The sequence below is a fragment of the Musa acuminata genome, chromosome BXJ1-7 (assembly GCF_036884655.1).
Source record: "Musa acuminata AAA Group cultivar baxijiao chromosome BXJ1-7, Cavendish_Baxijiao_AAA, whole genome shotgun sequence".
NCBI classification, from domain to species: domain Eukaryota; kingdom Viridiplantae; phylum Streptophyta; class Magnoliopsida; order Zingiberales; family Musaceae; genus Musa; species Musa acuminata.
In genome coordinates, this window is record NC_088333.1 from 39,245,433 (window position 1) to 39,259,153 (window position 13,721).

Below are 13,721 nucleotides of genomic sequence, written 5' to 3' on the forward strand. Positions count from 1 at the left end.
AAATATATGCTGAAGTGCTCATTTCGTGTCTGTTATTGGCCACACAACCAGAAGGTAATTGATTGGATATGCAATGATGGTGCGTAGATGGTTCCCAACATCACATCCGACCAGACTAGGATCCGACTTGGACATACATCGACCAGATCCGCTCTCACACTCACGACAACTCGGCGATGTCGACGGGTTCACACACGTCGTCATGACGAGCGAGTTCTACCGTTCTCTTTTACTCATTTCACGTGCGAGCTGTCGGGAGACGCACACAAGTCTCATCGGACCGCCAAAAGAAGACAGAAGGCAAATGGCGACGAGACTGAAGAGAGTGAGCTTTGACAGGATGCAGAGAAGCGTAGTTGATCATTCGCCATGGATGCCTGTATTCCCTGCCGCCGGCCTTTTTTGCATTCCTTCGACGTCAACCTACCTTCCTCCAACTTATTCTATTCCATAAAATAGATTAGATCTCCGTTTCTCACGCCCACCCGCAAAAAGAAGGTCCAAAGTGCTCATGGAGGTCTCGGGCCGCGTCTCGTCTGCCAGGAACTCGTCGCTGCTGTTGCCGAGGTCGCCTGCGAGGAGTAGGGAGGAAGGCGGGGGAGGAGGAGGGGCAGGCATGCAGGCGCTTCGGCGGCTGGTGAGGCGAGTGAAGCCCTTCGAGCATGTCGGCCTTCTAGGGTTCGTCGTCTTCACCGCCGCTCTGTTCCTGTCGCTGCTCTGCTCCGCCCACTCGGACTACAGCTGGGTGTGCACCGGTGGCGGAGGGTATCGGGGGCTGTGGGTCTCTCGGACGAAGGGCGGCGGTGTGGAGAGAGGGAGGAGCGACGGCAGCGGCGGCGGAGAATGCGATTGGTCCGAGGGAGAGTGGGTGTGGGACGAGGGTTTCCGCTGCTCGGAGAACGGGCGGTCCGATCGATTCTACACCAAGTGGCGGTGGCAGCCCGCTGGCTGCGATCTCCCCAGGTTCCAACTCCATTCGTTTTGCTCTATCGTTCTTATTCTCTGTTATTCTACGATTTGTCTTCGATCACGAGCTGATCTTTTTTAGTGATTTGTTGTCTAATTTCTAGTTGCAAAGATCTTTCCTTTTCTTGTTAGCCACATCTTTTGCTACCTATCTTTCCATATTATTAAGCCGAGAAGACAGAGAAGATCAAAACACTGAACTTTGGTTTCACACTGTGACTCTTCACTCTTCAAAATATGAATTAGGAAATTGCATGTCGCCTTCTGTTGTCGGTGCATTTATAATTGTTAGCTGCCAACTGGTCTTGGTGGGATTAATGCAAAGTATCTTTTGGTTTTATCTGGTATTCCTTGAGATGAGTGTGGAAGCACTAGCTAATGATAAAAAAGCAATCTTTTTTGTTTCTGTGATCTTCGCTAAAAGAGTTATGGTACTCACCTTCAGATTTAATTCACCTTCAATTCTTCATCTCCACCACGCATCCTTCTCACTGTCCAACCATTGCCATTTATTTCTACAGGTGATGGTTGATCTGTTGTCACTGGTGGGGCTCATAGGAACATATGGCTGGGATGTGAGTGTTAAAGGAGGGGAAATAATTGGGAGGATCCAAATCTCTATTATAAATTAGCTAATTCAATGAGAATAATTGGAAATGCAAATAAGGAGATTATACATATCATGGCAGTCCAACTCATGTATGTATCACTTGAAGTTGCTGGTGTTGAGACAGTTTGAGTGGAGATCACCAGGTCTTTGTAGGTTGGTCCATTTTGGCTATTAGTACCAGGTTCAGGATAATCCTCTGAGCAGAAGCAGGGGTTGAGGAAAAAGTCTTGATCGTGTCAATTTTTCATCGTAACACCCAACTCGACAGAAGTTGAATTTTTTTTACTTGGACCCTATCATAACTCTGATAGGTTAAGGTTTGGATGACATGATGACTATTGGTCCATGCATCTATTGTACCAAGATTTGCAGTGTCAGGGTACAACTTGCAACTTGAGTCATTTTGATTTCAAATACTGCTTATTTGACTTAAAATATCGGTACAAAAGAAGGTATGTTTGGTCAAAATTAAAGATCTGAGGTGTTACAACATAATACAAATTCATCTAATGTTGGCTTAAATTAAAGTTTTTTCCTGAATATTCACTTGTAATTTGGAATGAGGACATTAATAGTTTAAATTATTTTCTTGATAGTTTTGAAACACTTTAGCTGAGAAGAATTCAGTTCAATAGTTTGCTAAAAAAATAATTATTCAGTTCTCTTTGACTTGATTAGAATCAAGTCAGTTCTTTATGGATATATTTCAAACAAGGGTTGATTTATCAATAGAAAGGTGAAACTCTGAACTTGATTTCCAAAATTTCTTGGCACTGATGCAAGAAATTATTTATCATGTAAAATTGCAGAAGTTTACCTTTATAAATATGCGTAATTCAATTTGAGTCTTCCAAATTTTTGTCTTATCCTTCATTTTAAAGGAGAAATCATATAATTGCAGTACATTACTAATTAATTGCAGTTGAGAACTAGGAAATTCAGTCACAAAGGCAGTCGTACCATTGAAGGTGTCATTGACATTTTAATCTAAGGCTTTTGAATAAGGCTCTCATTTCTTGGCTTGATGTGCCTTCCATGTTGTCATCCAAAATTACACTTGCAAATGTTTGTGGCAATTTAACTTTCATGAATGTGCTTGATTGCTTGCAGAAGCTACACTATTTGCTTATAGGCCTATTTACATTTTCCAGCAGTTTGTGCTGGTGGCATTAAAAACCTTGATTTAGATTCTGAAAATATGAAATTTGATATTTTTTTCCCCTTGCCGGTGAGATCAATCTTCATTGCAAAGCATGCTCACTAGCAATGAGTAGTGAAGTCAGATATGCATTATGCCTTTGCATAGAGAAAGTGGTTAGTTATTGAGCCATTGCCATGGTGATACTTGTGCAGATGTAATGGTACAACTTTACTTCTACTGGTTTTCACTTTGCCTTTAATAATTTTTTATCAATAAATTGAATTCGAAGTTTGTTAGATAGAGATTATATGTAATAATGTAAAATTACTTAATCATTCTAAATCTTTTTCTTCATATTCAATGCCAGATTTAACACTAAGAAGATGCTGAAGAAACTAAGGAACAGAAGGTTGGTGTTTGTTGATGATTCGATAGGGAGGAACCAACGGGAGTCCCTCCTCTGCATGCTTTCCATGGGGGTTTCTAACAAGAGCTCGATCTATGAAGTCAATGATAGCCCAATTACGAAAACATATGGGCTTCTTGGTTTTCAAATTTGAAGAATACAATTGCACTGTGGAGTATTACAGGTCACTATTTCTGGTTCTCCAGAGCCATCCCCGACCAGGGTTACCGGAGCAAATTAAGACTACACTTTGACTGGATGTCCTAGATTGGATATCGAGCAGGTGGAAAGATGCTGTTGGAACCATTTAGAAACATGCCCTTGGCAAATTCAACTGAGAATCAGGCACTAGAGTTGGCTGAATGTAACTGAGATGACAGTTCAAAGGAGAGATGGCCATTTATCAGTATTCTACCTTGGTTCCTCAGGACCTGCTCCTCTCCCCAAGCAGGATTGCAGCCACTGGTACTTACCCGGGGTTCCAGATACATGGAATGAGCTACTCTATGCACTCATTTTGAATCGAGAACTAAGGTATAACACTAGATGAAATGAGAATCGCAGAAGCATCGAAATATGACCGTCTTGGAGCATGGCTGGATTAGAGCTGGGACAGTAAAGTTCTGCTGTCACGATTCCTAACTTGCAGGAAGCTTCTCAAGGACAGGTTTGCCATATATCTTTGTGGAGACCTTGTAAGAACTCTGGACCATCAGAAATGACACTAGCATATAATTTTGTTATCCTTGTCGATACAGACTGCTCATAGTAGCCGATTACAGTTGCAACAGAAGAGATTGATACATTTCTTGAGTTAAAGGCTTTGCATCTGTATTGAAACGTAATGTACTGCCTTCTAATTGTGTTTTCAAATTTCAGCTCATGTCTTCATCTTTGTTATGTAGCTTCTCATCATCTGTTTAAGAACTCACTGCAGCAAACTCTTTTCGTTGCACTTCTCGGGCTGTTGCAGAGTCGAAGTCTCACATGCCAAGTGAACCAGATAGCTCTCATGCAATAGGGGTGTGGATGGATGAAACAGACGTGGGCGGCTGGTGATTAGGAGAGGCGATGAACGATGCCGTGGAGCGGCGGTGAGAGCTGACTCGGTGGAGTCGGCATTTGAACGACCCCGCGTGCGTTGTCGGAGCGCACACGCACTTTGGCGTGGCCGCCGGCGTGACTTTGGCCACAGTGGAGGAAACGGAGGACCTGGTCCTCCTCAAGGTCCGTGGCAAAGGAGCTCCCGGCTGCTGCTGGTGGCACTCGGGGCCGTGGTCGTGGCGCTGCTGTTCGTTGCCTTCTCCCCCAGCATCAACGAAGGTGGACGCCATGCTACCGGCGAGGCTTCCTTAGCTGTCCACGCTCGAGATCTCAAACCGAAAACCGACCGCAATCCTTCTAACAAAACAGGAACTTAGGTATAACACTAGAAGACGAAGACAAAGAATGATCACTCAAAATAAGAGTCATGGAGATGAAACGAAGTACATACAGAACGGAGAACGGAGGAGGAAGGCGAGTGTCACGGTGGCTCGAGAAGCCGATGCGGCAAACGTGGTCCTTATAGGCAGGCTTCTTTCCCATGTAGATGGACCCTGCGGGGGGGGCCCACGCTGGATTCTAGGATCATAATACAGGGTATAATATGGGTTGTGGATGTGCGTGGTCGTAACTAAGTAGAGCTAAAATGCACGTCTCACCGGAAGATTACGAGGGACCCACACGCCGGTTGCTAAAGTGGGATCTAGTCGGAGACACGTGTGCTGGTGGGTGTTTCGGGTGACAGAATGTGGGTCGGTTTGTCGCGACCCGCCACGGTGACGTAAGCTCGCGTCAGATGAACCATTCACGTGGAAAGCGGCGGCAGCAAAGACACTGACTAACACTGAAAGTTAGGGCCCAAATCGCGGCCCAAAAACAAGACGGGCTCAATTCGACCCATAGTATGCTCTTGGCCCATCAAGATCGTTCTCGCTCTCTCTCTCTCTCTCCGGCGACGATAGGTAAGGACATGTCGGCGAGGGGGGCCTAAATCCGGCGAAGGTTGGGCAGCGGTGCGTCGGGTGCTCGGCGACGGCGATGAAGTAGGGCGGCGCGGGAGATTTTGGTCAAAGAAGACCGTTCTTTGCTTCAGAATAAACCGGTCGGCTTTTTCCGGTTCGTATTGGTTCAACCCGTCCGGAACGTTAGGGTCCAACCTCTGCAACTTCGAAAAACCCTCGCCTCGACGCCGCGCCCTAAATCGCAAGGAGTGGTCGAAAACGAGTCGAAAGGAGAAGTGATCGACACGAACAATGGACTTGGAGACTGCTGAGACTGATGGTCATCTCCGCGAGAGCAGCAGCCGGAAGAAGAGGAAGAGGAAGGAGGGTAAGACGAGGATGACGACGAAGGAGGAGAAGAAACCTACAGTCAGCATCGCTGTTGCCGGCTCCATAATTGACAACGCCCAGTCCCTTGAGCTTGCCACCCTTGTATGTTGTTCATGAGAACCCTTCGATTGATTTAATATCCGAAGCCCTTCTGTTGTCGCCGACCCTTCTTTGCTACCTCCCTCTTCTTAACTCAGTTGGCAGGTCAGGTTGCTCGTGCGGCCACCATCTTCCGAATCGATGAGGTCAGGATGTCTCTGCCAAACAAATCTATCTTCTTGTGCATTTTGAGTTGCATGGTAATAGCTACCTGGCCAACAAAGCAGTGAATTGCCTTTACGATTAAACTGAACTCTGCGCATGAGCTGTTTGTCAATTTTCGATTTATCTTGGATGGTAGGGCATCTGTGTCTCTTTGTCTCGGAGGCCTGGGGTTTCGTCGCCATCTTGCATAATTTCTACACCGTTATGGTGGTGTGTTGCCTTGTGTGGCCTTTGGGCTTGAATATTCTCAATGTCTCTTGTAACCCACCTATTGTCTAGGATGACCTTGTGAAGCCTTGTGACCAATTCTCAGGATATAGTGCTCCTTTTCAAATGAAAAAAAAGGGACATTTAGTGGATCGTGGTTTTGTTTTCAAATGTTTGTGATCATAAATACTCTCTATTCTGATGGAGATTCCTTATGTTTAAACAGGTTGTAGTGTTTGACAATAGAGCATCATCAGATGTTGATACAGTGGTTAGAACAGGGCATGATGGGAATGAGAGCGAAAGTGGTGCAGAGTTTCTTACAATGATACTACAGTACTTGGAAACACCACAGTACTTGCGACGCCGTCTCTTTCCAATGCACAAGAGCTTAAAATTTGTGGTGAGAACAGATTGGTACTGACAAAGATATTTATTGATGCTTGAAAGTCTGTTTTTTCACTTGAATATTTTTCTGTGTGAGCCTTTATTTTTGGGTTCAGGGCTTGCTTCCTCCTCTAGATGCCCCTCATCACCTGCGCAAACATGAATGGTGTTCATTTCGTGAAGGTGAAGTTGTTTCCTCTGTTTCTTGTTTCATCCTGTTTGAATGTGCAAGCATATTAAATCTCTTAGTGGAATTATTTATTGACTGCTAAAAAGAGTGGTAGAAAATGTTGGAATTTTATGATGAGGAAACTTATAATGGAGTATGAAACTAAAAATTTTATAGTGTTTTGCTTGTCTTGTTCTTTGATGAGATATTTCCTGTTTCCTCTAAAGTTGCATAGATTCCTTCTGTTTTGCTAGCGTATTTAATTATTTGTTCAGTGACATATGGTATTAGTGGTCTCCTGAAATGAAAAAACAAAAAAGCACATTTGTAATGATCAAACCCAAAAAATAGTTCTCCTAGTGTTAACTAATGATAATCTGGAGACATGTTCACCAAGCTTACAATCCTGAACTTGATACCAAATTCTTACTGGCTATATTTTAGAGAAAGTAGAAAATTTGAATGTGTGGAAATGGATTTTTATGGATGAACCTAATTAATATTGGTGCTGCGAAAGTAAAGAAAGAAGCAAAGGAGTTATTACAGTCTTCATACACATCTTTTGTCAAATTTGTTTTTGTTCTATTGCATATGTTTGTCCTGCATTAAGATGTAGGTTTCTTTCTATATCTATGTGCTATTGAATGTTAGAATTTCCTATTCTAGATAAACTTGGCAGGTGATGACTTGTTGACCTAAACTGAGTTGCCCAACATAACTGCAGGTGTCACATTGGATGTGAATCCACCAAATTCAAAGGGCACACTTGTAGATGTAGGGTTAAATAAGGTTTGTTCTCCTTAGAGCTTATAAACATTTTTCATTTAGAAGTTTCTATATAATGTTTTACTTAAAGCTTGACATGATCTTTGAATCTTCCTGATTTATTAACTCTGACATTCTACTTTACATATATAGATGTTTGCCTTGGAGACCCATTGTACATTTACTTCTAACTTTTATGAGATTGCATTGTGCATTGTGATATCTTCAAAAATAGTTTTCCCAATGACTGTTGCCACTAGAGTTTTATTATCCCTGTCGAGCCACTCTTTATTCTATAGCATGCTAAGGAGTAGATCTTCCGATCATTCATTTTGATAGTCATAAATTGCAATTTCATTATTCGTACCATTGTTTGTACTGCTTGGCATATCATTTCGATGGCACATTGATGCATGAAGCGTTAAATGCTAGGTGATATAAGCCATGATATTATAGTGAACCTTAAGGTACTGATCAGTATGTGGCTGGTACTGATTGGGAAGGGGTTTGATGCTAGTCAAATATGGGATCAGCATAATTCGCTACATGTGTAATTGTATACACCCTATAGCCAGCCAACCAATCTCAGGCCCAGTCCAATATTTAGATGAGACTTCTAGCGCTCAAACACCGATCCTCAGATATTACGAATACAATAATCAGAATTACAATTTTGATGTTGGTGTCTTTAAAGTCTAAACGTTGCACCCCACACAACCTTGATATGTTTTTATAGTCTGGGATTGTAGTACTTTGAGATTTACATATTGTGTTTGACTCATTGGCTATCATGTATTGTCTTCTTAATTATGATGATTGTCTATGACTCGTTATTATATACTATTTTTGTTGAGATATTATGCATAATATATACATTACTATGATCATGGTAGATAAATTTGATCATAATATGTGTTATACTTAATGTTATTGTTCAAAAGAACTAAAACACTGAAAAATAAGTTAAAAAGTGCATACTTGACCAGACCAACAGCTGTACTTGGTGATGTACTCTATAGTGTACCAGTTTGAGAAGGGACTGGTCTGCGATACAAGAAGCCTGGTAACTGTAGTACAGAGGTCCTCTGACGAGCTGTTTGCCTTGTCCTAAAAAATGTGCCTCATTCTTGTTCACAATCCCTCTTTGTCTTTATGTGATTGACATTTTATTGTGCAAAGACTTTGATGGATTAGAACTAACTTGAGAAGTACTTCACAGAATGTAGTGATTGAGGAAGTTCTAGAACCTGGAAAGCGAATAACTGTAGCAATGGGGGACAATCGTGGTGCTGAAATAGGTAAAGTGGATTGTTTATTTTCTTCATTCAGTTGTGATTTATATTATTAAGAACATATGCCTGTAAATGGTTTCTTAAGAACATTTTATGTGGTATTATTTTGGTTTCTGTTACTTCTTTCAATTCATTCTTTGATATGCAGATTCATAACTTTTATGCCTATGGGCATATTTTTTAAAGTCTTGCATGAAGTTCATATGTTTTTAGCAAAAAATTTTAACCAGCTCACTTGCTAGTGGATCTGTTGGCAAGTGTCAGTTGTTTTCATGCTTAACAACCAAGAAACATTCTGGTGTTGTATCTTCGAGTGCCATTTCATGAAATGGTGCACTAAATAATGCATCACAAGTTCAAGAAAAATAGTATTAAATAACATGACATGCAGAAAGTGACATGATAGGAAATGGACCGAACTAAGGCCTGGAGAGTACATGCAAGTTTTTATTCTCAATTTCTCTTTCTACAATTTCGTTTCACAAAGCAGTCTAAACTTTTCTTGGCATTATATATTGCTGTCACTTGAATCCTAAGATATTTTATTATAGACTGCTACCAATAGAGGTCCGGTGAAGGCAACTTTGCTTTGAGAATCCTTTCATGAATTTGGAATCTCATTCATGTATTTTTAATCTATGAAAAGTGAAGTGTTTATCTACACGCTCATGTATGTGGTCATGTACTGATACATTAAAAATGCAGGTAAGAGTTGATGGGAGAAGTAATTGGCTTAGAATGTGAGAAGACACATCCTTCTCTGTGTTGTCTTCACCTTTCGCATTAGGTTTGCAAGCTAATGACTATCAAGGTAGGCAAAGTCAAAACACAAAAAGATGACTATAACTGTTGAAATCTGAAATCTGAAATCTGAGTAGAGTGATAACATCTACTGCTTGATTGTTGACCAGAAACCTATTAGACATTATTACAGGGGTGGTCCAGTGCACAGGAGAGTCAATGTGATGCAGCCTTGCCGCTGCCAGCAAGAAGGCTGCTCTTAAGACTTGAATACTGGTCACCTTGATCACAGAAGGGTAATCTTATCATGGCATCATGGCCTTGTCTAATTATAAGTCATTAATTTCAAACAAAAATGAAAAATGATAATGTTGATGCTATGCATAGATATTTAAACTTGTTCATTGAGATAAAAAGTTTATTACTTAAATTTAACAAATCAATCCTTAAATTAGAAACACAAAATATGCCATTGACAATTGACATATATATGAGGAAAATCAACATTATTATAATTAGATATGAAGTCATGCAGTATGCCTCGTAACTAATTGTCACAACAGTCCAGGACTAGCAATTTGCATTTACGGGTCAGGCATTTAATGAAATTCGTATTCACTAGGAACAAGATGTATCTTGTATGCTTAACTGCAGACTACCTGCATGATAATTGGATTTATTAAATTAAGGAAGCTTGATTTACACTTTGTTTGAGTCTAATGACATGTGAGTCGTTAAAAATAAATATAAGTGAGCAAGTAATCATTATCTTGTGAAAATAATCTGAAATTGGTAATAGTCTAATAGATCTTACAGTGTAGCTGTTAATGAATTTAATCTATTTATCTCAACAATGGCCCAATCTAAACCACCTGGATCCTCACTCTTACATGTGAAGATGAGCCTATGCAGACCAAGCTGGCTGGGCTTCAGCCATTGTTTCTGCCTATGCTTTCTTGATTTTGTCTCTTGTTATGTTGCGACTTGCTCTTGCTTGGTGCTATGGCCAGCTGCAACACCAAGCATATCGCCAATGGCCAATGCAATGTTAGCTTGTAGACGTTGACATCTTTGAGCCAACATGCTGTAAAATTGTCATCGGAAATCATTGCCCAATAATCCTATAAAATTTGTTACAACAGAAAATGTTTGTGGAAATGATTTTGGAGTTTAGCTTTCATTTTATAATCATTTGTGAACACAAGAATTCTAATGGTTTCATTCTTTTGATAAGCCTTTTTTGCTGACTTGTGCAATGGAAAATTAGTCGAACTACCTTATCTTTTTCCAGCAGCTATTTCTGTTATGCACAGTGGGCTGGTATAGTAATTTGTTTATTTCTCTTGATATATTGCCAAGATGAGGTTTATCTGTAGTGTGATTTGGTATTTGGTTTCTTTAGTTTCACGTGCTTCCTTCTTCTTTAATAAGCAAGTTGTTTTGCTACAACTAGTGCTAGTCCTGATTATTACCTTAACCACATGTCTAGATGGTTTTAAAAAAGCAGTTGACTCCTCCAGTCCAAGAGACCAAATAGGTATGTATTGGGGGTACAAAGTTCGTTATTGTTCAAACCTCAGCAGTGTTATCAGAAACTGCCCGTATAAGGTAACTAAGAAGAAAAACTCTCTTGCTCTTCATATCCTTAAGCTCATATAAGGAACCATGTTCTCCTAACGATTCTCACTTTTGAATTTGTAGGGTGGATATGATCATATTATAGGTACTTCAGAGCATGGTCTTGTGGTTGCTTCATCAGAGCTTGTAATTCCTTCATTTAGGTATGTCTTTTGTGACTAACTGTTGTTCTGAATGGATTCCTCTCTGTAGCTTTTGTATAAATCCTTCAATCTTCACATCAAGTAGCCAAATTTCATCATTATGCTGACTTGCTTGAAAAGGCATTACAATGTTATTCTTATGCATCTAATATTGACAATTGTCCCCTTCTGTATTTACTTCCACACTGGCTTCAACTTTTACAGGCACCTTCTGATCGTATTTGGTGGACTTGGGGGTTTGGAAGAGACTATAGAAGAAGATAATAATTTGAAGGTACAAATAATTTTTTAAAATGTTTATATTAGAAATTTCCCTAAATTTGGCTGGAGCTGTAAACCATTCTCTTGAGAAGTACCTTGCCTTTGTTCACTTGGGACCATCATGTGATCTGGGAATTGGTGTATCTGATGCTGCTATAGGGGGTTTTACATCGCAAATTTTTATGTTTTGCTCCACTTGCTGAGAGTCATGACAAGTCAAAGATCATATTGAGGGTGCATTAATTTCTAAAGTAGAAGAACCTGATACCTATTTAAAGAATAGCTTTATTTCCCTCGAGTGATGCTAGCGCCAGTTCTCTCTTATGTTTCAAAGAGCCAACTTCATCAATCCTTTGGAGAGTGTAACCAGTGGCATCCTGTTTTGTCATTTCGACTTTCTTCAAACCTTTTGGTTATGTGCTTCTGATTGTTTCTTCTTCTGTGAGTTGCTGCTTTTTAGTATCCTTAAGCTTTGCTTGGGTTATCCTCATATAATGTGACCCTGTTGTTTCTTCTATGTTGTTCTTTTGCCTCTTTGATGGCTACATAGTAGTTCTAGCTAAACTAGTCAATTTTGTCTTTCCCATTTCTTTTCAGTGTATAGTAATTCTCCTTTCTTGTTGGATTAAAGGATCAATAAAAAACAGCTCAATCTCACATATTCTGGACCATATGGCCAAGAGGAATTTCCTTGCATCACCTATGAAATTACCAGTTCTCAAGTTGAGCTTGCATCATTATATCAAAGGTTTTGCATAGCCACATCCATGATGGAATAAGAAACCTGAATCATGCCAAACAGACCTTTATACTGCTCATCATATAACAGATGTTGCATATAAGAACCAATCTTATATTTTTGTAGGTGTGATGTTCCATAGAAATTGCAAAAATATATAACATGCTTGTATTTTCTTCATGATAATTGTTTTTATTTTCTAAGAAAAGCAAAACTATGTTTTACTCATGCCTATAAGCTGCAGAATTCATATACAAAAATGTTGGTTTTTGTATTCTTCATGGTAATTGTTAATTCAAAAAAATGAGTCAATGATTGTATTCATGTTCGCAATGATTTGCCAGGGAAAGAATGTCCATGATGTATTTAATTCTTACTTGAATACATGCCCTCTTCAAGGAAGCAGAACCATAAGGACTGAGGTATCTCCCCATTGTACAAGAACTCTTGAAATCAAAGCAGTATCACTTCTATAATTATGCCTTTATATTCTTTCTCATGGTTTTTGCTTTTTCAGGAGGCCATCTTCATATCCCTGCAATATTTCCAAGAACCAATAAAGCGAGCAGAGCAGCTATGCAATGGAAAATAGCCCTTGTTGATTTTACTCCAATTTGACAAAAATTATGCAACACTAGGATCGAGAAGTATTTGGGAAGCATTTCAAACTTCTTGAGCAGGGTTTGTAGATGGTCAGATATTGAACAGTGCACAACATCTTGCTTGATTTGGACTCTTGTTGTTGCCACAAATTGCGGCAGCTTAGGATGGCAAAGAAGCCTTGGAAGGAAAGTTCTTCACAGAGTAATATGGTCAGGGCATGGCATATAGAGATCATACGAAAGCTAAAAGTGGTATTGTTGTCTAAAAAAAAAATCATCTATTGTATGGGAAAAAAAGAATCAAAATTAACTCGAGAGTTAGGTGCAGATGCACACACAAACAGCGAACACATACTTATGCATGGTTTCTGAGCTGTGAATGCATTCGATGATATGCTTTTCTTTACGAGATTTTCAAATGTGAGCAACTGAATGAGGCCCATTCTTTTCAAGATGATGTTCTAGAAGTGGACACAAGTTTATCAGATGATTAAGATTGCACTGTGAAAAGCTGAATTCTCTGTGATTGTGGTCATATTTGATTAAAAGAAAATTATGAGTAATCTCTTCCCTTTTGTTGCTGATATGCATGGCCAAATGCGTGACTACTTTTGTAGACCAATTGCTGGTGTTAATACTATGAAGTGATATATTTCAATACGTCAGTTAGTCTGGTTGGGAAAAGATTTTGATAGTATATCTATAATAAGATTCTTTGATACAATATTGTAAGATTATGGATTCAAATCTTCATCTTCATTTTATTATTTGAAACAAAAAATTTACATGTTAAAATAATATGCACATCAATATGATTGATTCTGTGACTAATGCCAATTTTTGGTTATCACTGCAGATGCACAGATTAGTTGTATATTTGGACTAGAAATTGTGGAGCTCCTAACCTTCCAGACCTGTGGGGCAGGTTGAGATATCACTAATTGTATTCTTTCTAAGCTCTATAAGTGTCCCTTATGCCTCTAAAGAAATAATAAGAAAGAAAATGCTTGTTTGT

At 39.7% G+C, this 13,721-nt stretch overlaps 2 protein-coding genes across 2 annotated transcripts; both read left to right on the forward strand.

Annotated features, from left to right (window-relative positions):
• The first annotated feature begins 266 nt into the window (after positions 1 to 266).
• Positions 267 to 4,006, forward strand: LOC103992447 (protein trichome birefringence-like 10). The gene is made up of 2 exons (XM_009412142.3): positions 267 to 963; positions 3,085 to 4,006. The coding sequence occupies exons 1-2, from the start codon at positions 512 to 514 to the stop codon at positions 3,275 to 3,277; spliced, it is 645 nt and encodes a 214-aa protein (XP_009410417.2). The 5' UTR covers positions 267 to 511; the 3' UTR covers positions 3,278 to 4,006.
• A 1,144-nt stretch (positions 4,007 to 5,150) lies between these two features.
• On the forward strand, positions 5,151 to 13,290 carry LOC103992448 (uncharacterized). Its single transcript, XM_009412143.3, has 11 exons — positions 5,151 to 5,600; positions 5,696 to 5,743; positions 6,196 to 6,372; positions 6,473 to 6,539; positions 7,250 to 7,314; positions 8,510 to 8,588; positions 10,813 to 10,931; positions 11,025 to 11,104; positions 11,309 to 11,378; positions 12,449 to 12,526; positions 12,622 to 13,290. The coding sequence occupies exons 1-11, from the start codon at positions 5,421 to 5,423 to the stop codon at positions 12,694 to 12,696; spliced, it is 1,038 nt and encodes a 345-aa protein (XP_009410418.2). The 5' UTR covers positions 5,151 to 5,420; the 3' UTR covers positions 12,697 to 13,290.
• Positions 13,291 to 13,721: the final 431 nt, after the last annotated feature.